Source organism: Muscardinus avellanarius (assembly GCF_963383645.1).
Source record: "Muscardinus avellanarius genome assembly, chromosome: 5".
NCBI classification, from domain to species: domain Eukaryota; kingdom Metazoa; phylum Chordata; class Mammalia; order Rodentia; family Gliridae; genus Muscardinus; species Muscardinus avellanarius.
This window is the reverse complement of record NC_137790.1, coordinates 11,781,685-11,805,570: the sequence shown is the minus strand read 5'-3', so window position 1 is coordinate 11,805,570 and position 23,886 is coordinate 11,781,685. Positions and strand designations below refer to the sequence as shown.

General features: G+C 44.2%; 1 protein-coding gene across 1 annotated transcript in view; it reads right to left on the bottom strand.

Annotated features, from left to right (window-relative positions):
* Window positions 1-20,677: 20,677 nt before the first annotated feature.
* GART (phosphoribosylglycinamide formyltransferase, phosphoribosylglycinamide synthetase, phosphoribosylaminoimidazole synthetase) overlaps window positions 20,678-23,886 on the bottom strand; it is a gene marked incomplete at its 3' end in the record, with an annotated part of 39,528 nt that continues 36,319 nt past the window's right edge. The window contains exons 19-22 of the mRNA XM_080696130.1: window positions 22,772-22,902; window positions 22,023-22,164; window positions 20,963-21,078; window positions 20,678-20,869 (exon numbers count right to left, since the gene is read on the bottom strand). Of these exons, the coding sequence (XP_080552256.1) occupies window positions 20,678-20,869; window positions 20,963-21,078; window positions 22,023-22,164; window positions 22,772-22,902 (581 nt within the window). The remainder of the gene's footprint in view (window positions 20,870-20,962; window positions 21,079-22,022; window positions 22,165-22,771; window positions 22,903-23,886) is intronic.

Genomic DNA, 23,886 nt, shown 5'->3' with positions numbered 1-23,886 from the left:
ACCACATCCTCAGTACCACATCCTCAGTACCACAAGAAAAAAAAGGAAATTTTTTTTTATGTGGCATGTGTCTGTAAGAAACTTGGAGGTCGCCAGGCAATGTGGTACACACTTGTAATCCCAGAATTTGGGAGGCTGAGACAGGAGGATCACAGTTCACGGACAGCCTCAGCTACTTAGTGAGGCCCTTTGCAACTCAGCAAGACCCCGTTTTAAAACAGAGAACTTCATTGTATTATTTTTCACAAATCTAGTAATTATTCTCTTGAATTCATCAGTAGTCTTACACATGAGAACTTGACTGATTGATTGGTTTTGTATCCCATTGCAGTTCGCAGCCTCGGCTACTTACTGAGACCCTTTGCAACTCAGTGAGACCCTGTTTCAAAAAATAAATAAAAAATACGGCTGCAGATAGCTCGGAGGTAATTAAGCTAAATTAGTATCTCCAGTACTACAATCGATCAATCAATCAATCAATCGGACTGAGGATATTGCTCAAAGATAGATCACTCCTGGGTTCAATCCTCAACATCCCCACCCCAAACACACAGAAGAGTTACACCCATTTGGACCTTTCATCCTCTCTCATCTGGGCTGACAGCCATGATTGGTTCAGTAAGGGCCATGTCTGGGATTCCTGGAAACCTGCTAATGGTAAATTCCCCTCTTCCACCCAGAGGTCTCATTTCCATTCCTAGCCTTGAGGTGATTTGTCACTGAGCTTGAATGGTCTGCAGTTCATAGGTGCTGACCTACACACTTTCTGTTTCTTAATATTCTGAGTAATGGATGTTCCTCCCTCTAATTGCAGGTTCTTGGGTGCTGAGGGAGGGGCAAACGCACACGGGCCACCCAGGAGTCAAGGCCTGAACCTTACCCAGCATGTCTGTTGAAATCACTGTACCGCCGGGCTACACTCCCAGACCTATTTTATATTTTTCATTTGGAAACAGGGTCTCTTAAGCCAGTGAGGCTGGCTTCGAACCTGTCTCCACCTCCCAAGTGTGGGGATTACAAGCGTGCACCACCACCCCCAGCATGAAATGACTGTTTTAAGACACAGCTGTGTTTTGCTTCTCTTATCCTTCAGATGTAGGACCAAAGCGGAGCCATAAAAGGCTTCATCCATTCAGCAAAAACGCTAGGCCTAAGTTTCAGTTTCTCAGGAATACAATTAACAGTTAAGTTCCAGTTTTGGCACCTGGGTCAGGGAGAAAAACTCCCAACGAACCCCAGGTGGCACGAATCAAACGGGAGGCACCAAGTATCCTGTCCTTGCTTGAGATAACAACAGTAAAAATTCCTTTTGGTTTAAAGATAACTCCTTTGTAAATCACAGCCCGAGTGACTGAAATGTATAAAACTGCCTTGGAACAAAGACTCGGGTCCTTGTCAAGACTCCACTTCACTGGATAAGACTCGAACCCTAGCTCGAGCTAGTTTCCCAATAACCCCCTTCTTGTTTTTGCATTATTGGTGGTCTCTGTCACCCTGGGGTTCCTGACTTTGAGTATAGCACAGAATTTTTTTTTTGTTTTTTTTTTTGTTACTGGGGCTGGAACACAGGGGCATTCTACCTCCAAGCTACACCCCCAATACTATTTTTTATTCTTTATCTTGAAATAGGGTCTCAGTTGTAAAGGGCTTTACTAAGTAGCTGAGGCTACTTGCGAACTGCAATCCTTCTGTCTCAGCCTCCCAAATGCTGGGATTACAAGTGTGTGCCACCACACCCTGCTGTTCAGAATATTTTGATAATTTAAAAAGTCCACCCAAAGCTGGGCGTGGTGGCGCATGCTTGTAATCCCAGCATTCGGGAGGCTGAGACCAGAAGATTGCGGTTTGCAGACAGCCTCAGCTGTATAGTGAGGCCTTCCATAATGTAGTGAGACCCTGTTTCAAAATAAAGAATAAAAAACAGGCCAGGTGGTGTGGTGGCACACTCTTGTAATCCCCACACTTGGGAGGCGAAGACAGGAGGATCACGCAGGTTCGAAGCCAGCCTCGCTGGCTTAAGAGACCCTGTTTCCAAATAAAAAGTATAAAATAGGTCTGGGAGTGTAGCCTGGAAGTAGAAGGTTTCCAGGAACCCCAGTACCACCAAAATAAAAACAAAAACAAAAAACAAAAACAGGGCAGGGGGTGTAGCTCCGAGGTCGAATGCCCCTGGGTTCCATCCCCAGATACACACACACACACACACACACACACAAGTCCATCCAGACGTGATAGTGCACACATACGTGCAATCCCAGTACTTGGAGGCTGAGACAGGAGGTTTGCAGGTTGGAACGAAGGCAGTCTCAGCTACTTAGCAAGTCCCTCTGCGACTTAGTGAGACCCTGTTTCCAAATAAAAACATAAAATAGGGTTGAGTGAAGCGCAAAGGTAGGATGCCCCTGGATTCAATACCACAAAAATAATCAATCAATAAATTCCAGCCAAGTATAAGAGCTCATACCTGTAATCCCAGTCTTAGATAGGAGGGTCGCAGGTTCAATGCCAGCCTCAGCAACTTAGTGAGACCCTGTTTCAAAAACGAAATATAGGGCTGGTGTGTGGTGGCACACGCTTGTAATCCCAGCATTCAGGAGGCTGAGACTGGAGGGTTCACAGACAGCCTCAGTTACTTAGTGAGGCCCCCTGCAACTTAGTGAGACACTGTTTCAAAATAAAGAATAAAAAATAGAGCCAGGCGTGTTGGCGCATGTTTATAATCCCAGCATTCGGGAGGCTGAGACTGGAAGATAGCGATTCGGGGACAGCCTCAGCTACTTAGTGAGGCCCTTCTCAACTCAATGAGACCCGATTTCCAAATAAAGAATAAAAATAGGGCTGGGGGTGTAGCTCAGAGGTCGAATGCCCCTGGGTTCCATCCCCAGACCCACAAAAATAAATAAATAAATAAGACAGAAAAAAAAAGAATAAAAAATAGGGTTGGGGGTGTAGCTCGGAGATCAAATGCCCCTGGGTTCCATCCCCAGACTTGCAAAAAAAATAAAATAAAATAAAATGAAAAATAAAAAAGACTGGGGGTGTACCTGGAAGGTAGAATGTCCCTGGGTTTGAGCCTCAGGAACACACACACACACACACACACACACACACACACACACACACACTCCAGGACATGAAAGGTTTGTCTATTTCTTGATTGGGTTATTTGTTTTTCTAGTATAAAGTCTTTTAAGTTCTTATTATATTCACCCTCTATCAAAGGGATAGCTGGTAAAGATCTTCTCCCATTCTGTAAACCATGAAACCAACCTACATGTTCATCAGCAGATGAATGGTTACAAAATTATGGGAAATACACACAATGGAATTATACTGAACAATAAAGAAGAACAGAAGTACATCATTCATAAGAAGATGGAAGAATCTGGAGATCATTATGAAATATTGCTCACTCGTTAGGAAGAAATTCTGACAAATGCTACAACCTGGATGGATTGTGAGATATTATGTTGGTGAAATAAGCTGGTCACAGAAATAGACAAATACTGTATTGGTTCACTTATATGTGTGGTCCAGAGTCCTCAAACTCATAGAAACAGAAAATGAAATAGTGGTGGCCAGGGCTTGGGGGAAGGAGGAAGTGTTTCTTTAATGGGTGTAGGGTTTTGGTTTGGCAAGATGATAAAGTTCCGGAGATTACACAACAATATAAACATACCTACCACCGGAGAAATATATGCTTTCTAATGGCTACAACTGTGGGCACTGTGACGTCTTGCTGGAGGAAACCAAGAGCACGAAGAAACCCAAGAAATGGCAGGAAAAGCCGAAAGCAGAGAGAAATGCCCCTAACCATCTCCCGCCCCAGCCCATAAGTTTACCGAAATCTAGCCCGGTGTCAACCCGCCAATCAGAGGAATACACTACTGTTCCTGTTCTCCCTTCCTTCCTAGCCCCCCAAAAGCCCCAAGTGTGGACGGGCGTGGTGGTGCACGCTTGTAATCCCAGCATTCGAGAGGCTGAGACAGGAGGATCGCCGTTTGCAGACAGCCACAGCTACTTTGTGAGGCCCTCTGCAAATCAGTGAGACCTGGTTTCAAAATAAAGAATAAAAAATAGGGCTGGGGGTGTAGCTCAGAAGCCGAATACTCTTGTATTCTATCCCCAGACCCACAAAAATAAAAAAGGATAAAAAATAGGGGTGTTAGCCGGGCGTGGTGGCGCACGCTTGTAATCCCAGCATTCGGGAGGCTGAGACCTGGAGGATCCCGGTTCGCGGACAGCCTCAGCTACTTAGTGAGGCCCTCTGCAACTCAGTGAGACCCGGTTTCAAAATAAAGAATAAAAAATAGGGCAGGGGGTGTAGCTCAGAAGCCGAATACTCTTGTATTCTATCCCCAGACCCACAAAAAAAAAAAAAAAAAAATAGGGGTGTTGGTCAGATTTAGAATATCCCTGGGCTCCATCTGCAATACTGCAAAAAAAAAAAAAAAAAAAAAAAGGTATGGAATTGTAGCCCAGAGGTAGAATGCTTCTGGGTTCCATCCCCAGTACCACAATAAATAAATAAATAAATAAATAAATAAATAAATAAATAAATACAACTGGAGTAATTGATATCAGGTCTTTGTTTAGTTACTGAGGTTCTTAGAAACAGTCTTTTTGTTTTTGGACCTGGGGAATGAACCCAGGGGCATTCTACCTCCAACTATACTTCCAGCCCTTTTCATTTTTTATTTTGAAACAGGGTCTTGTTAAGTTGCCGAGGCTGGCCTCAAACCTGTGATTCTCCTGTCCCAACAGGCACGCACAAAAATATTCTTATGTCTAGCCAGGCGTGGTGGTGCACACTTGTAATTCCAGCATTTGGGAAACTGAGACAGGAGGATCACAGTTTTGAGGCCAGCCTCACCTACTACTTAGTGAGGCCCTTTACAACTCAGTGAGACCCTGTTTCAAAATAAAGAATAAAAAAATAGGGCTGGAAGGGTAGCTCGGAGGTAGAATGCCCCCCACCCCAGTTCCATCTCCAGTACTGCAAGAAAAAAAAATATTCTTATGTCTAAATTATCACATGACAAGTGTGCTAATAATAAGAAACTATTTCACGGCAGAGTCCCTACGAGCTCCCTCTTCTGCCCCCAGCAGCTCCAGGGAAAGCACTGCTCATAAGCTTGGTGATGTAGAAAATTTTTAAATGCAATGTGATTTTCAGTGTGCACAAGACTTTAATTCATGAACTTTTTTCTGTAAAATAAATTCAGCCAGGTGTGGTGGTGCACACTTGTAACCTCAGTACTTGGGAGGCTGAGACAGGAGAATTGCAGGTTTGCAGCCAGCCTCAGCTATGTAGTGAGGCCATCCACAACTTAGACTCATTTCAAAATAAAGAATAAAAAAATAGGGTTGTGGTGTAGCTCAGGGTTAGAACACCCCGAGTTCAATCCCCAGTAACACACACACACACGCACACACACACACATACACACACACACACACACAAAATAAAGAAAGAAAGAATAAAAAGAGGCCTGGGGGGGGTGTAGCTCAGAGGTAGAATGCCTCTGGGTTCAATCCTTAGTACCACACACACAAAAAAAAGGAAAAAAATTTTTTTTAAAATTTTCTCGGATGCTGGAAACAAACATCTTTATTAAAGATACTACCAGAATTTTGACAGACATTTCAAAACAAATTTGTACACATAATGCTTCCTTTTTCAACCGGCAGTACTTTGAAATGATAAAATAAAAAAATTAATTAAAAATATCAAATTCATCATGTCTTTATTGTAATGCTCAGAATACAGGAGGGTTACAATGCTCAGGAGTTAGTACATTTAATAAGCTTATTCATGAGGATTACCAGGTTAACAGATGGAGGATTTGAGGATTAGACTTGTTGCTCAGAGGATCGTTAATTTAATTTCTGTTATGAAGCTTGAAATTCTACCAGAACTCATTTAAAAGACAGAGTTCTGTCCAGTGTAGTGGTACATACTTGTAAGCCCAGTAGTTGGGAGGCTGAGATAGGAGGACTGCAGATATGAGGACAGCCTTAGCAATTTAGTGAGACTCTCATCAACTTAGTGAGACCCTGTTTAAAAAAAAAAATAGGGTTGGGGGTATAGCTCAGAGGTAGAATGCCCCTGGGTTCAATCCCCAGTACCACACACACACACACACACACACACACAGACACACACACACACAAGGTTTGCTGGACACAATGGCACAGACCTGTAATCCCATTACTTGGGAAGCTGAGACAGGAAGGTGACAGGTTTGAGGCCAGCCTCAGCAATTTAGCAAGATCCTGTTTCTAAAAAGAAAAAGGGCAGCTGGGTATTGTGCAATGTGTCTATAAACTCAGTTCTTAGGAGGTTAAGATAGGAGAATCACAGGTTTTTTTAGCTGGTCTCAGAAATTTAGCTGGACTCAACAGATCAGTGAGACCCTATTTCAAAACAAAAAAATAAACATGGTTGGGGTGTAACTTGGAGGTCAGTTGCCCATGGGTTCAAACCATAGTACCATAATAAATAAATAAGATGTAAAAAGTGGTGGGGATGTAACTCAAACGTAGACTGTCCCTGGTTCAACAAACACCACAAAAAATGAAAAGTTTTAAAAAGGGTTTGGGAGCCGGATGTGGTGGCACATACCTGTAATCTCAGTAGGAGGCTTAGACAGGAAGATTACAGATTCGAGGACAGCACCAGCAAGTAGTGAGGCTATCATCAATCTATTGAGACTCAGTTTTAAAATAAAAATGAAAATGGGCTGGGGGTGTAGCTCAAAGGTAGAACGTCCCTGGGTTCAATCCCAGTACTACACACAAAAAAAATGGGGGTGGGGGTGTTGGGGATGTAGCTCAGAGGTAAGTGTGCCTGGATTTAATACCCAGTTTGGAAGAAAGGAAAAAAGAAAGAAAGAAAAGAAAGAAACTTCATGTTGAATATGAGGTATTTTAAATGTAATCTTTATGCATTCCAAAGTCTCTGTTTGTTTACAGTATCAGAGAAGAAGTTATCTTTTTTGGGTGAACAGATATATATATATATTTGTGGTACTGGGTGTGGAATCCAGAGACCTTCTACCTCCAAGCTATACTCCCCGATCTATTTTTTATACTTTATTTGGAAACAGGGTCTCACTGAGTTGCTGAGAGCCTCACTCAGTAGCTGAGGCTGGCTTCGAACCTGTGCGATCCTCCTGTCTCAGCCTCCCAAGCGCGGGGATTACAAGTGTGCGTCATCACGCCCAGCAGGGTGAACAGCTTTATCATACACCGTTCTATATAAGGACTCAAAAGCCACTGTTACAGCCAGCATTGTCACTGCTGTAATCCAAAGCACCTGAACACGCAACTCAAAAGAAGGAGGATTTATTTGGTTACAGTTCAGGGGCTCAGTCCATGTTAGGTCAGGTTATGTCAGTGGAGCTCAGAGCATGACAGCAGGAGGCAGAGAGAGAGAGAGAGAGAGAGAGAGAGAGAGAGAGAGAGAGAGAGAGAGAGAGAGAGAGAGAGAGAGAAAGAAGAAGAAGGAGGAGGAGGAGGAGGAGGAGGAGGAGGAGGAGGAGGAGGAGGAGGAGGAGGGAGGGGAGGGGAGGGGGAAGGGGAGGAGAGAGAAGAGGGAATGCGAGATCTTCTATCATGGAGGCCAGAAGTGAGAAAGAACCACAAAAAGGACTATCCAAGGCACAAGTAGAGTCTCCAAGGCCACAATGAAACAGACGTTTTCCTTACCAGGACTCTTGTCTATGAAATACAAAGAATAATAAATATTCAGCTGGGCGTGGTGGTGCACGCTGGTAATCCCAGTTTGGAGGCTGAGACAGGAGGATCACACAGGTTTGAAGCCAGCCTCAGCTACTTAGTGAGGTTCTCAGCAACTTAGACCTTGTTTCCAAATAAAGTATAAAATAGGTCTGAGAGTATAGCCCCGAGGTAGAAAAGCCCCTGGGTTCCACTCCCAGTACCACACTCATACACAAAATTATACTCACAGACAAAAGAAAGGCAGGCAGGGAGTTTATTGTAATGAGAACAGGGATGGGAAAAGAGACAGAACACCCTTGTGGTCAGTGGGGACCCTGGAGTCCAGCCACCGTCTTCTAGACACTCCTTAGGAGTAGTTCAAGCTACATGCCATCAATTACAACCGCTTTCTCCCCAAATCCGCACAATCCACTGAAGAGATCTGCAGGCTGCACCCAGAGACCTCATTGGACTCAGTGTCCAGCAGTGTCTTCTGGTCACTAGGCGGGGGTTGCCCGAGGAGTGCTGCACACGACTTTCCCTCCAAGCCAACACCGATAGAGAGAGAAAAGCTCCCCGGAGGGAGGGGCTCCTGGAATAGATAGCCATTTAGAGTGGCTTGTCTAGGGGTTTATATGCTGGAGTTTCCTTTTCCAGTTGGGTCTCAGAGGTGGTTTCCTGGGATTTGCATAGTGTCCTTCCTTGAGTCTCCTCCTAAGTTTGGGTCCCAGATGCTGTTTCCTGGACTCTCCTGGGATTGCCAATTAGCAGGAACAACTGGAGGTTTTTTTTTTTTTTTTTTTTTTTTGTGGTACTGGGGATGGAATCCAGAGGCTTTCTACCTCTGGGCTACACTCTGAGACCTATTTTATATTTTATTAAGTAGCTGAGGCTGGCTTTGAACCTGTGCGATACTCCTGTCTCAGCCTCCCAAGTGCCGGGATTACAAGTGTGCACCACCACACCCGGCTTGGGACTTTCTATATATATACCATAACAGCCACATTCCTGTTCTCTCTGACCCAGGCTTCAAGAGCAGGGTAGAGCTGGGCATGGCGGTGCACACTTGTAATTCCAGTACTTGGGAGGCTGAGACAGAAGGATCGCAAGTTTTTGGACAGCCTCAGCAACTTGTGGGAGGCCCTCCACAATTTAGTGAGACCCTGTTTCAAAATAAAAAATAGGGCTGGGGCTGTCGCTTGGAGGTAGAATGCCTCTAAGTTCAATCCACAGTGCTGTAAAACAAAACAAACCAAACAAATACCAAAGAACAGGGTAGGTGACCATTAGCCAATCAGGTCATCTTGCCTGGGACTGCAAATCTGGATGAGTGGTCCAAGGACACAGGAGGTCAAGAGTTCATTTTGGTTGTGGGGGCAGCTGCAGACGGAGTGGCCCCTGCAGGTGGGGTGGTGCGGCCTGGCTTGGCTGTGGTGGTGATGTCTGCATGCCTCCTTGGGGCACAACTTGGCGTGGCCCCTGATGCCTTACAGTGTCTTTCTTTTCCTTCCTTCCTTCCTTCCTTCCTTCCTTCCTTCCTTCCTTCCTTCCTTCCTTTCCTTTCTTTGTACTAGGGATGCAATCCAAGTGCATTCTACCGAGCTATACCTCTAGCCCTATATTTTATTCTTCATTTGGAAACAAGGTCTCAAGAGGCCTTACAGTGTCTTTCTTCTTCTCCTTCTCCTTCTCCTTCTTCTTGTTGGTACTGGAGATGGAATCTGGGGGCATTCTACCTTCGAGATACACCTAAGCTCTACTTTCTATTCTTTTTTTTTTTTTTTTTTTTTTTGGTGGTACTGGGGTTCCTGGAAATCCTTCTACCTCCGGGCTACACTCCCAGACTTATTTTTTATACTTTTTAATTTGGAAACAGGGTCTCTTAAGGCAGCATGCGCGCGGCTGGCCTTGAACCTGCGCAATCCTCCTGTCTCCGCCTCCCAAGCGCGGGGATTACAAGTGTGCGCCACCACTCCCAGCATTATTTTTTATTCTTTATTTTGAAACAGGGTCTCACTGAGTTGCAGAGAGCCTCACTAAGTAGCTGAGGCTGGCTGCGAACTGCAATCCTCCTGTCTCAGCCTCCCAAAAGCTGGGATTACAAGCATGCGTCACCATGCCCAGCTTTTACAGTGTCTTTGTCTCCCTTCCTTCCTTCCTTCCTTCCTTCCTAGTATTTTGGATGCAATACAAGGACATTCTATCTCATAGCTATACCCTTAGCCCTATTTTTTATTCTTTATTTATTTTTGGTGGTACTGGGGGTGGAACCTAGAGGCTTTCTACCTCTGGGCTATCCTCCAAGACCTATTTTATACTTTATTTGGAAACAGGGTCTCACTAAGTTGCTGAGAGCCTCACTAAGAAGCTGAGGTTGGCTTCAAACCTGTGCGATCCTCCTGTCTCAGCCTCCCAAGTGCTGGGATTACAAGTGTGAGCCACCATGGCACATTGCCTGGCTTTCTTCTTTTTTTTTTAATTGATTTTTTTTGTAAAATTTTTTATTGGTGCATTATATTCATACATCATATTGGGGTAAAAAACTTGTGTGTACATACATGTACACATCACCGATTTAACCCTTACCCAATTCCCACCCCAATCCCTCCCCATCCCTCCTTCCCTTGCTTGTCTTAGTGGTTGACTTCGATTTGTTTAAGTACATTGTGTGTTTTAGAGAATTTCCTTCTTCTCTCCTCCCATCCTCTCATTTAAGTTGTCTGCTCTATAGGATTTCCTTTTTCATCTAGAGTTCCTCCAATGGCCCATTTCTCCTTAGCTTTTACATATTAGGGAAAGCATCCGATTTCTTATTTTTTGTGACTGACTAATCTCACTTAGCATAATGTCCTCCAGTTCCATCCATTTCTCTGAAAATGATGTAACTGAGGTTTTTTAAATGGCTGAGTAAAAGTCCATTGTGTACATATCCCACAGTTTTGTAATCCATTCATCTGTTGATGGACATCTTGGCTGGTTCCATAGTTTGGCTATGGTGAATTGTGCAGCTATGAACATAGATACACATGCATTAGTTTGGTAGTTTGGTTTCTTTTCTTTTGGGTAGATACCCAGAAGTGGTATTGCTGTATCAAATGGTAGATTTGTTCCCATTCTTCTGAGGATTCTCCATACTGTTTTCCAAAGTGGTTGCACTAATTTGCAATCCCACCAACAATGTCTTAGAGTTCCCACTTCTCCACATCCTCGCCAGCATCTGTTGTTGTTTGTGTTTTGAATGATTGCCATTCTAGTTGGAGTTAGGCAAAGTCAGGGTAGTTTTGATTTGCATCTCTCTGATTGCCAATGATGTTGAGCATTTTTTCATGCATTTATTGACCATTTGAATTTCTTCTTTTGTGAAGTGTCTATTTAGTTCACTTGCCCATTTTATTATTAGATGATTTCTTTTTTATTGTTGAGTTTCTTGAGTTCTCTGTATATTCTAGATATCAGTCCTCTATCGGTGGTGTAGGTGGTAAAAATCTTCTCCCATTCTGTTGGCTCTCGATTGAGGTTCTTGATAGTTTCCTTTGCTGAACAGAAGCTCTTCAGTTTCATGTAATCCCATGTATTGATCCTCCTTTTAGTTTCTTGTGCCTTTGGGGTCTTGTTGAGAAAGTGTTTATCTGTGCCTATGTGTTGCAGTGTTGGACCTATGCCCTCTTCAAGGAGCTTCAAGGTCTCTGGTTTGATTTCCAAGTCTTTGATCCATCTTGAATTGACCCTTGTGCAGGGTGAGAAAGTGGGATTAATTTCCAATTTTCTGCATTCAAGGCAAGGTGACAGACGGCCAGTTTCCTTTTTAAGGGAACATTTCCTCTTACAAGCAACCATGGAAAAGATCAGAAGTTTATTATTAACTACTAATGTAATATCAAAATAATATCCTATGCTAAGCATTATACTCTGATTAATATACATCATTGTCTTTTAATCAATAGGCACTACTAAGGAGAGGAACATCTCATATTTTCCCATGTCCCAAGGCTGTGCCTGGGGACCCATCTATTCTGCTGCTGTCCACGTACCCATTGTATAACCAAGGGGGTAGGGTTCCTGGGGGGTCAGTAGCCACTCTACCATAGCCTACCTCTGATAACATATGCTGGCCTTTTAGAATTTATGAAGGCGGGAACAACTTGTCTTGGCTCTGTTTTAGGTTTATTGTTAATATTTGCTTGGGAAAAGCCTGGGGAGGATCAGTTGCCTCTAAGGCTTGTTCTGCTTGTTATTGTCTGAGTCTTTATAGAATTTTTGTTAGATCGTTTATTTGGAAATTTAAGTATAATCCATACATAAATGTTAAAGCTTCAGGGAGTAAATCTTGAATTATTTTAAACAATTTGGGGCCATTAATAACATAAGTCTCAAGTATCTTTTTGATAACAAGGCAAATTTCACAAAAATCCCCAAATACTTGCCGGAGCCAGCCGACAAAAGTACAGGTTCTAAAGAGAGGTGTGAGGATGAAGAATTTATCTCTAAGAATTTGATTCTCAGAATATTTAATTTATATTAACGTAGGGGAGCCGCCAGCCTACTATCTCTACTGGCCGGCCCCTGTTCTTGGGTCAGTATTTCCTACTGGTCAACGACTACATCTGGGTCAGTATTCTCTATTGTGCTGACGCTGGGTTTGTTTTTCCAGAGGTATTTATACAGTGACAGGTCAATCAATATCCTCATGAATACACCACCACCAGAATACAATAAAGACCAATACAAAACACATAAATTACAGATAGGTTAATCAGCACCCTCGTGCCATCACCATCTGATCTTCTCCCCAAACCTTGTTGACTCTGGGCAAAGGACAGTCAGCTAAGTCAGAGACACTAATCTAGGGGAAAGCCTTAATGGCTCCCCACAAAAAAAATCCCCAAATACCCATGCCTAATACTATTCCCCAGAAGGAGATGTTGCGCGTCCTCCGTTCCAGGGAATTTCTGCTGTGCAGCATTCCTGCTAAAAGGAGCCTTGCTCAGTTTTAGACTGGGAAGAAGGCACGGCATATTGCAAAGGGCCTCACTAAGTAGCTGAAGCCCTCGGAGAAGCAGGATCCCCTTGTCTCAGCCTCCCAAATGCTGGGATTACAAGTGTGCACCACCACGTCCAGCTTCTTGCAGTGTCTTTCTTTTCTGCAAGTTACTAGGTTTGTTTTCTGTTGTGGTCAAATACCTTGACTAACATGCATTAGAATGGGGGTTCTTTTTTTTTTTTTTTTTTTTTTTTGTGTGTGTGTGTGTGTGTGTGTGTGTGTGTGTGTTACTGAGGGTGGAACCCAGGGGCTTTTGTACCTCCGGGCTATCCGGCCCAACCTATTTTATACTTTATTTGGAAACAGGGTTTCACTAAATTGCTGAGAGCTTCACTAAGCTTAGCTGAGGCTGGCTTCGAACCTGTGTGATCCTCCTGTCTCAGCCTCCCAAGAGCTGGGATTACAAATGTGCGTCACCATGCCCGTAGAACGGGGGTTCTTAATGTTTTCCATGCCACTGACCCTTTAGGTATTCTGATATTACCTAAAACTCTTTCTCAGCATTAGGTTTTAATAATGTTTAACACATAAATAATATCACAAATTGTACTGAAATAGTTATCAAAATCAATCTCTCTAAGCCGGGCATGGGGGCGCATGCTTGTAATTCCAGCATTTTGGAGGCTTTGACAAGAGGATCGTGGTTCACAGCCAGCCTCAGCTACTTCTTAGTGAGGCTCTCTGCAACTCATTGAGACCCTGTTTCAAAATAAAGAATAAAAAATAGGGCTGGAGGTGTCGCTTGGAGGTAAAATAACTCTAGGTTACATCTCCAGTACCAAAAAAAAAAAAAAAAAAAAAAATCAATGTCTCTCTCTTTCTCTTGGGACTGGAAATTGAATTCAAGGTTATGGGGCCACATGACTATGATCTCAATGTTACATGTTCGAGGAGAGCTCTCAGCAACCTAGGGAGACTGTTCTGAAACAAAAAATCAAGAGGGCTGGGTATAGCTGAGTAGATCTCCCCCTGGGTTCAGTCGCCAGTACACCGCCCGCACCCCAACACACAAAAGTTCTGGGCTGGTGCTGGGAGCCATCTTAGCCCACATGATGAGGTCACCATTTTGGACCAGCTTAACCATAAACACAGTACATGTTAAATGGAAATTGTCCACAAGCAGATAACTTCCTTGGACCAGATAGGACTCAGAGGTGGATTTTGATGACCTCCTATTCTCCTTGAAAAGTTTACCTGGTTCCTCCCTGAGCTTAGCTTGTGACTGCCACTCCTAAACATAGCTCATGATTGCCTTCCCTAAAATTTAACTTGTAATTCTAAACTTAACCTGTGATCTCTTAGCGGATTGCTTTGTTTATACTCTCAATAAACTGGGTGTGGTGGCCCAGGCTTGTAATCCTAGTACTTTGGAGGTTGAAATAGGAGGATTACAGGTTTGTGGCCAGCCTCAGCTACTTAGTGAGGCCCTCTCCAACTTAGTGAGACCCTGTCTCAAAATAAAGAATAAAAAATAGGGCTGAGGGGGTAGTTTGGAGGTAGAATTGAAATGGGGGTTTCTTGTGAGAAGACCCTGGCAAGTTCTTGTCTATGGAGAGCGAAGAATGACACCCGCAGACCTCAGGAAGGGGAGTGAAAGGTTTATTGGAAGCAGCAGGGAATGGGGCAAGGGTGGCTGAACACCCCCAAAGGGGCTGGAACTCTGGGTCCAGCAGCTGCCTTCAGGACAATACTTGAGAGTAGCCCAAGCCGAATTGCCTTCAGGTGCAGGCTGCTTTCTTCCAGAGTCCGCACGATCTGCCAGAAGGGAATAGAGTAAAGTGGCCGAACACCCCCAAAGGGGCGGTCGGAACTCCGGGGTCCAGTAGCTGCCTTCAGGGTCACTACCCGAGTGTCGCCTGAGCCAAGTGCCCATCAGTTGCAAACTACTTTCTCCCAGAGTCCACGCGATCTGCCAGAAAAGAGGTGCAGGTCACCCCTAGGGGCCTGGTCAGCCATGATGTCCAGCAGAGGCCTTCAGGTCACTACTTGAGAGTCGCCCGAGCCACGTGCCCTCAGATGCACTCTGCCTTCTCTCAGGGCCAACACGACCTGCGAGAGAGAGAACAGCTCCCCAAAAGGGGAGGGGGTCCCGAGCGGGAAAGTGCCCGCTTTTGCCATCTGACTGGCCGATGCCTGACCGCTTGCAAGTCCATTTGTGGTTAGGGTGACTTTGAGATTCCAAGGAGAATTTGCATAGGACATTTGCAAGTTCTTTGAAGGGTCTCCTTTCAGGAATGCCAGACTTGCTAGGTGGGTTTGTTGATTAGGAAACTCAGGATGGCTTTGTGAAGCTCTGATCCTTCTTATCTCTGAGCCTTGGAGTTTCAGGAATTTGTCGCCCCTCAGGAAACTCAGGAAATTAACTTTTTTCTACCAAGGCCTTTTCCCTATCTGCCTATTTCCTTTCTATCTCCTCAGAATGCTTCTGGGTTCAATCCCTAGAACAATAAATAAATAAATAAATAAATAAATAAATAAATAAAAGGCATTGGCCGCAGGAGGTCAGGAAAATTGTCAGCTAACTCTTACCTCAACCTCAGATATATATATATATATATATATATATATATATATATATATATATATATATGGAGAGAGAGAGAGAGAGATCTATTTTGTGTGTGTGTGTGTGTGTGTGTGTGTGTGTGTGTGTGTGTGTGTGGTACTAGAGATGGAACCCAGGGGCATTCTACCTCTGAGCTACACCCCCAGCCCTATTTTTTTTTTTTTTTTTTTTTGTGGTACTGGGGTTTCTGGAAGCCCTTCTACCTCTGGGTTACACTCCCAGACCTATTTTATATTTTGAAACAGGGTTTCTTGTGCCAACGCGGCTGGCTTTGAACCTACATGATCCTCCCGTCTCTGCCTCCCAAGCCCGGGGATTACAAGCGTGCACCACCACGCCTGGTCCCAGCCCTATTTTTTTATTCTTTATTTTGAAACAGGGTCTCACTAAGTTGCAAAGGGCCTCACTAAGTAGCTGAGCCTGGCCTCGAACCACGATCCTCCTGTCTCAGCCTCCTGAATGCTGGGATTACAAGCGTGCACCACCACGCCCAGCTCTCCCGGATATTAAATGTAATTTTCTCCAAATTATCACATCTGACTCCCTGTCATTTTAGTGTGAGACTATTTTTAGGAAGCTGCCTGGAGCAGCAACCTTCATTGATGGGACTATGGAGCAAGCAGCATCCGCTGGAGTCTGTCACAGGCTGGGTGTAGAGTGAGGACCCAAGTGTTGACTCCTGCACAACTCATCTGACGGCTGCAGGATCCCCTTTCCCAGCCTGGGTTCCTGCCCCTGGGCTATGACTTTAGTGCTTGCCTAAGCACTGGTGGATCCCAGGTCTCTCTGACAGCTCTGTGTTGTAAATTCTTTCAGGTTTCAAGAATCAAGCCAGTGATGCACACTTGTAATCCCCGCGCTTGGGAGGCTGAGACAGGAGGATCGCACAGGTTCGAAGCCAGCCTCAGCTACTTAGTGAGGCTCTCAGCAACTTAGTGAGACCCTGTTTCCAAACAAAATATTTAAAAAAAAAAAAAAAAAAGTCTGGAAGTACAGCCCGGAGGTAGAAAGCCTCTGGGTTTCACCCCCAGTACCACCAAGAATCACAGCAACCTAGCGACATCCTGTTTCCAAATAAAAAATAAAAATATGGGACTAGGGGTGTAGCTCAGAGGTAGAATGTTCCTGGGCTCAATTCCTCAGTAACACCAAAACTTAAAAGACTCAGATTCCAGGTGTGGTGGTACACATTTAAATCCCAGTACTTGGGAGGTGAAAGGACAAAGTTTGACCACACCAGAGACCACCTTGTAGCCAAGAGATTTATTGGAGGGGCCGGAATGAAAGGAAGAAAGAGAGAGAGAAAGAGAGAGGCAGAGAGACAGAGGGAGAGAGAGAGAAAGAAGAATCCGGGAAGAGAGGGAGCGCGTGCTGGGATCAGGGTTATATAGGGGCTTGGGGTTACAGATTGGGGGCCAATAGGCTAGGCGAAATGCCCTTTGAACTAATTGGCTAGAGTCCCATGGGAGGAGGTCCTGTGGCTAGGTAATTGGCTTGGGGTCAGCGGGAAATGTTCCTTTCACTGATTGGCCAAGGGCACCAGGAGGGGGCAGGTCTCCCAGGTAAGTGACCAGGTGCGGCCAGAGGGGGATGGTAGCATAACTGGTCAGACCAGGGCCTTTCAGGAGACTTAGCTTATGGGGGGGGTAATCTGAAATAAGAACCTAATTCATCTAACAGGAGGTGGAGACAGGAGGGTCTCATCCCCAGCCCTATTTTATTTTTATTTAATAATATATCGTGATACTGGGGATTGAATTCAGAGGTATTCTACCTTTGAGCTACACCCCCAACCCGATTTTATTTATTTATTTTTTGCGGGTCTTGGGATGGAACCCAGAGACATTTGGCCTCTGAGCTACACCCCCTCCCAATTTTTTCTTTAATTTGAAACAGGGTCTCACTAAGTTGCAGAGAGCCTCACTAAGTAGCTGAGGCTGTTCGCGAACCGCGATCCTCCTGTCTTGGCCTCCCAAATGCTGGGATTACAAGCGTGCAATACCACGCCCAGCTGATTTTATTTGAAAACAGGGTCTCACTAGGTTGATGAAAGTCTCACCACTTGCTGAAGCTGTCTTTGAACCTGTGATCTTCCTGTCTCAGCCTCCCAAATACTGGGATTACATGCATGTGCCATTGCACCCAGAAAAATATTTTATTTACTGATTGTGTGGTAGTAGTGTACCAGTATTGGAATGGCCTAGGAAGATTTGGGAAAGCTCTGATTAATATATTTCAAAAGAAAATAATTGGTATATTTCAAAATAGTTGTGTCAAAATGGCGGCAGACATGGGTAAAGAAAGGACTTGATTTCTGCCTAAAACAGGCAGCTATTCCAATGTAAATTAACCTAGCTCAAAGTAATTAACCAGTCAATAGGAGAGGAGAAGTAGGCCTTTATCTAAAGACAGATCTTAAGAGAGAACTAGGCCTTTCTCTAAAGACAGATCTACAAGATTGGATAAGCTAGCTAAGATGGTAGGAGGGGTCGACCTTCATGAAAGGAGACACCTCACCACACCTTGCTAGGAGAGGTACCTTACAGGGTAAGGGGAGGTACCTTACAGGGATGTTCACTAAGTCAGAGTCATGTAAACAAGATGGAGGTCATGAGTACAAAGGGCTGAGTCCACGTGTAAGCCCTGTGGTGTATTCATTTCGAGTCACCCCCCCATGCCATTTTGGCATGGGGCTGTATTTCTATCTTTTAATAAACTTCTTTAAATCGTCAGCAACTGTCCAAGCTATGCATTATTTATTCTTAACTTCGGACAAGAACCCACGGTAATCTGTTTTTGGTCGTTTTTGGCTTTTGTTATGGGTTGGGAAAGTGTGTCCGGAACCCTCGCAGGGGTTCCCAGGGAACAGTTTCCTCAAACCATATTCTCCCAATCTGTAACAGTAGGAATAGAACCCAGGGACATTCTACCTCCAAACTCTTACCTCTAGCCCTACTTTTTCTTAGTATTTTTATTTTTCGAAACAGGGTCTCACTGAATTGAGAAGGGTCTCGCTAAGTAGCTGAGGCTGTCTGCGAACCACAATCCTCTGGTCTCCACATCCTGAATGCTGGGATTACAAGTGTGCACCACCACGCCTGGCCCCAGTTCTATCTTTTATTCCTTTTTTTTTTTTTTGCAGTACTGGGGATAGAACCCAGTGGCATTCTACCTCTAAGTCACACCCCCAACTATTTTTTTTTTTTTTAATTTTTAACAAGGGCTCACTAAGTTGCAGAGGGCCTAAGTAGCGGAGGCTGGCTGTGGACCTATGATCCTCTTGTCTCAGCCTCCCGAATGCTGGGATTATAAGCGTGTGCTACCATACCTGACTTCCATCTTGTTTTTGAAACAGTCTTGCCAAGTTAGCCCGCACTGGCCTGGAATCTTTGATTTTCCAGTCTCAGCCTCCCAAGTCCTGGTATTACAGGTGAGTGTCACTGCATCTGGCTTCCCCTTTACTTACCTGAGGCTGCCCTCCACTTGCCCTCCTCCCTCCCAGGCAGTACCTAACACACTTCCAATATTTCACCGTTCTTGATTTTAGGTTCAAGATTTAGTCCTTGAATAATGTATTATAATAATTTTTATAATTGGAACTATGAAATAAAAAGTGCTAACTTCTGCGTGCCTCCCGCTGCCCAGCAGTGTACTTAGTGTGTCATATGTATTCAAGCTCGTTATCAAAATGACTGAGATATTAAAATTGATGAAGAAACGGAGACTGAGGGGATGGGTAATGTGTCTCCAGTTTTATGCTTGAATTTCAAAGTAACCAAACTGTCCCTTTAACCCTCTGGTGATTTATAAAGCATATGTGTGAAGCTAGGATCCAAGTATTCCAGAGCCATCAATAATTAGAATATTTAATGATAATTCAAAACTCCAAAGGACAATATTCCTCAGACGGGAGCTACTCAGAAATCTGATGACACCACATGACCAGGATCATCAGAGACATCTCAAATCAGCAGATACTCAACATTAGCACAGACATTCTCTTGACAATGACCAGGTGAGGCTACACTCACTCATGGCAAGCAGATGAGCAGAAGCCAGGGATACACTAGGCAGCTTGCATTTCCTTGACCTACTGTACACACTCAGCAGCCAGGGCTTCACAACATGTAAGCAAAGATTACAGAGTATGTAACATTTCTTTTTATTTTTATGGTACTGGGGATGGAACCCAGGGGCTTTCTACCTCCAGGCTATTTACTCCCAAACCTATTTTTATGTTTTATTTGGAAACAGGGTCTAAGTTGCTGAGAGCCTCACTAAATAGCCGAGGCTGGCTTTGAACCTGCGCAATCCTCCTGTCTCAGCCTCCCAAGTACTGGGATCACAAGTGTGTACCACCATGCCCAGCTCGGAATATGTAATTTAGAAGAATGGAGAAGATACTGGTGAGAAAAAGCATGTAGGAAAGACTAAGGGTTTTGGTATCTTGTTTGGCTGAAAGTTAATTACTGACAACCAATTTGATAATAAAACATCAAAGTACTAAATAGCTAAAACTAAACCTGGGCATGGTGGTGCAGGCTTGTAATCCCAGCATTTGGGAAGGCGAGATAGGAGGATTGTGGTTCGTGGACAGCATCAGCTATTTAGCGAGGCCCTTCGCAACTCACTGGGACCCTGTTTAAAAAAAAAAAAAAAAGACTAAAAAATAGGGCTGGAGGTGTAGCTGGGAGGTACAATGCCCCTGGGTTCCATCCCCAGTACCATACACATACCATGGAAATGTCTTAGATATGGTGTACAAGTCTTGTATTTTTTTAATTTTAAATTTTTTGTGGTACTGGGAATGGAGCTACATCCCCAGCCTGATTTTCCTATTCTGTTTTGAGACAGGGTGTGACTAAGGTTGCTGAGAGCCTCACTATGTTGCCCAGCTATCCCTGAACCTGTGATGCTCCTGTTTCAGCCTTCCAAGTAGTGGGATTGCAGGAGTGTGCCACCGTGCCCAGCACAGGTCTTTCACTCCCGAGTAACTACATATCCACCTCCCTCCCCAGCACAATAAAAGGCCAAAGAGGTAACAGTGAAAAAAAAATTTTTTTTTTGGTACTGGGGATTGAACTCAGGCATTCTAGCGCCAAGCTATAACCCTAGCCCGATTTTATTTATTTAGAAATGGGTCTCACTAAGTTGCTTATGTTGGCTTTGAACCTGTGTCCCTCTGTCTCAGCCTCCCAATTCTAGGATTCCAAGTGTGTACCACCACACCTGGCTCAGTGAAATCTTTTTAGTCAGCAGTTTTCTTTTAGGCTTGAGTCTATGAAAAAAAGGCACCAAGGGACTAAATAGTTCTTTCAAAACTGGCTCCATTCCTCAGCTGGGAAACTTCACTTCTCTTTGACCCAACAGATCTTGCCGTTCTCCCCGAGCTGAACCATTCCACTGGCCACCAGCTGGAGTGCTGCAGGAAATATTTTATGTTCTGCTAATTTCACTCTTTCAGACAAGGTTGCAACAGTGTCGCCCCTCTTCACTGGAACAGCTTCCTGTAAAATAATTTGTCCAGCATCTACATCTTCCTGGAAAAGAAACCAAAAGTATTTAACTTTATTTTCTAGCCAGTGTGATTTATATCTAAACACTACTATTTTGGCAGAAAAAGATATACTCACAGCTACAAAGTGTACGGTGCACCCTGTGACTGTGACTCCAGCTTCCAGGGCTTGCTCGTGAGCGTTTGAGCCCTTAAAAGAAGGGAGCAAGGATGGGTGGATGTTGAGCATTTTCCCTAGAAATAAAAAAAAGCAGAGCGGTCAGAAATTTAAAAGCCCGTGTGTTCTGTTACAGGAATGTATGTATTTCTGTCTGGAATGAGAACTCAAGAGGAGCTGGAACACTGGGATGTGGGTTCTTTGTAAAACACAGACATGAAGTAAAGAAAAATAAAGTTCTTGTCCAAGGAGCAACTGCCCGCGGGCCCGCTGGGGAGCGATGGGAAGCCAGGGGTCGGTAGGGTGTCTGAGCTAGACAGAAGGACTCTCGAGGAAAGTTTGGCCTGTAGCTGGTACATGCCATTTGGAAGAAGCAAGAGGTTCTTGCAGAGCGTCTATGAGCTCAACTTCAAAGCGCAAAGACGTGCCCACCAGATGCTAGATTAGTTACTGGCCCTGGGTACCTATGTCACCGAAGGAACCGCCCATTTTATATCACACAAGTGCTCTCACTATATTCACCTAAGAAAACAAACTCTGGGACAGAAAGTGCACTAATTTCCCAAGTGTGTGCACAAAAATGGAAAACTGGATGCAGTCAAAGCTTTTGGAGAAAAAGGCGAGAACACAAAGTAGGCTGTGTTTTCTGGCAACGACAGGGCCTTCTTTGCCGTCTCTGGCAATGGCACTTCCTAAGAGAGGAGCCTCTGCATTTTGGTGCGTACTCACTTTCTCTTGCGTCTACAAATATAAATAATCAAGAGATGGAATATTATCTTTGCAGTAGTGTGAAGCAAAACTAAACTATATTGTGAAAAGTGACTGATGACAGCAAGCCAATGAAAATCGATATAAATCACCACTGGGCCAGTTTTTTAGGCTAAAGCAATAAATTAAATTGACCTGTGCTAGGAAAAATGTCACAGTAAATATTTCACTGCTGAGAAGTTTTGGTAAGTCTACCACCCTGAGCCCATTTGCAGCTGATTTCTCAATTCAATATCAAATAATTTTTGCTTACCATCCCATTTTCTGACAAAAGGGCCAGACAGGATTCTCATGAATCCTGCAAGACAAACTATTTCCGTGGAGAACTCTTCAAGGACTTGGTCAATTGCACTGTCAAATTCCACACGGTTTTTATATAGTTTATGATTAATTACCTGTAACAGAAAAAGATAAGCAGCACTTTTTTCAGTAAATTACAAAAAATAATTTTGTCTGTCTGTCCGTCCGTCCATCCATCCATCCATCCATCCATCCATCCATCCATCCATCCATCCATCCGTGGTACTGGGGGTTGAACCCAGAGGCTTTCTACCTCTGGGCTATACTCCCTGACCTATTTTTCTATCTTATTTGGAAACAGGGTCTCACTAAGTTGCTGAGAGCCTCACCAAGTAGCTGAGGCTGGCTTCCAACCTATGCGATCCTCCTGTCTCAGCCTCCTCACGCCTGGCACCAAAAATAATTTTAAGCACAACCTTTGCATAGATAAGATTATTTCACTTCTTCATGAAGACAAGCGCAACAGATTACTGAGGAATCAACAGGACTGAGTGGAAAGGCAGGCTGGGCACCCACCCAAGATAAAGAAGTCCAAAGACCAGGGAGCCCACAGATCTGGGTGCTGTGGGCAGATAATGAGTACAACCCACAGGAGCTGGGTGTGGCTCAACAGTAGATTATGTGGTGAACATGCATAAGGGACTGGGTTACTTCCCCCGCACTCCAAAACAAAACAGTCTGATATTTTCCCAAGTGACTTACTCTTGTGGGAATACCAGCTCTTTCCGCCTTATCTAATCCAGCCACTTCAGCTTTGTTGGAGATAACAACGACAATGTGTGCAGAGCTATGTGGATCTTGAGTACTATCTATGAGTGCTTGGAGGTTAGAACCTGAAGAGGGAAAAAAAAATACAGGTGAGCTCACACTTCTTAACATCATCTTACAGCCGGGCGTGGTGGCGCACGCTTGTAATCCCAGCATTTGGGAGGCTGAGACTGGAGGATCGTGGTTCGCAGACAGCCTCAGCTACGAAGGCCCTCTGCAACTCAGTGAGACCCTGTTTCAAAATAAAGAATAAAAAATTGGGCAGGGGATATGGCTCAGAGGTCAAAAGCCTCTGGATTCCATCCCCAGACCTGCCAAAAAAAAAAAAAAAAAAAAAGGTAATGGTCGTGCACACTTGTGATCCCAGCAGGTTTGTATCAGAGACTGAAACAGGAGGATCGTGGTTTGGGGACAGCCTCAGCTACTTAGTTTAGTGAGGCCCTTTGCAATTCAGTGAGGTTGTTTCAAAATAAAGAATAAAAAACAGGGCTGGGGGTGTAGCTCAGAGGTAGAATGCCCCTGGGTTCCATCCCCAGTACCGCAAAAAAAAAGAAAAAAAGTCTTATGAATCAGCACTGTAACTTATCAGTGAAGGGTAAGTTGCCCAATTAAGAAAGAGCAATGACTTCTCAGGAAGAATAAACTACTCTGGCTCGCTCCTACAATAGTTTCTTTGCAGTTGGGAGTGGTGGCATATGCTTATAATCAGAGTATGTGGAAGGCTGAGACAGGAGGATTGTAGGTTCATGGTCAGCCTCAATAATTTGATGAGGTCCCCACAATATAGTGAGATCCTGTTTCAAAATAAAGAATAAAAAAGGGTTGGGGAGCTGCTAGGTAGAATGTCCCTGAGTTCAATCATACAAAAAAATAGTTTCTTTGTTTTATCATCAACTGAGGCCTAAACATTGAAAATTTAGCAAGCCGGGCATGGTGGAAATGCTTGTCGTCCCAGTACTTGGAGGCTGAGACAGGATGATTGCAGGTTCAAAGCCAGCTTCAGCAACTTAGGGAAGATGTCAGCAACTTAGGGAGATCCTGTTTATAAA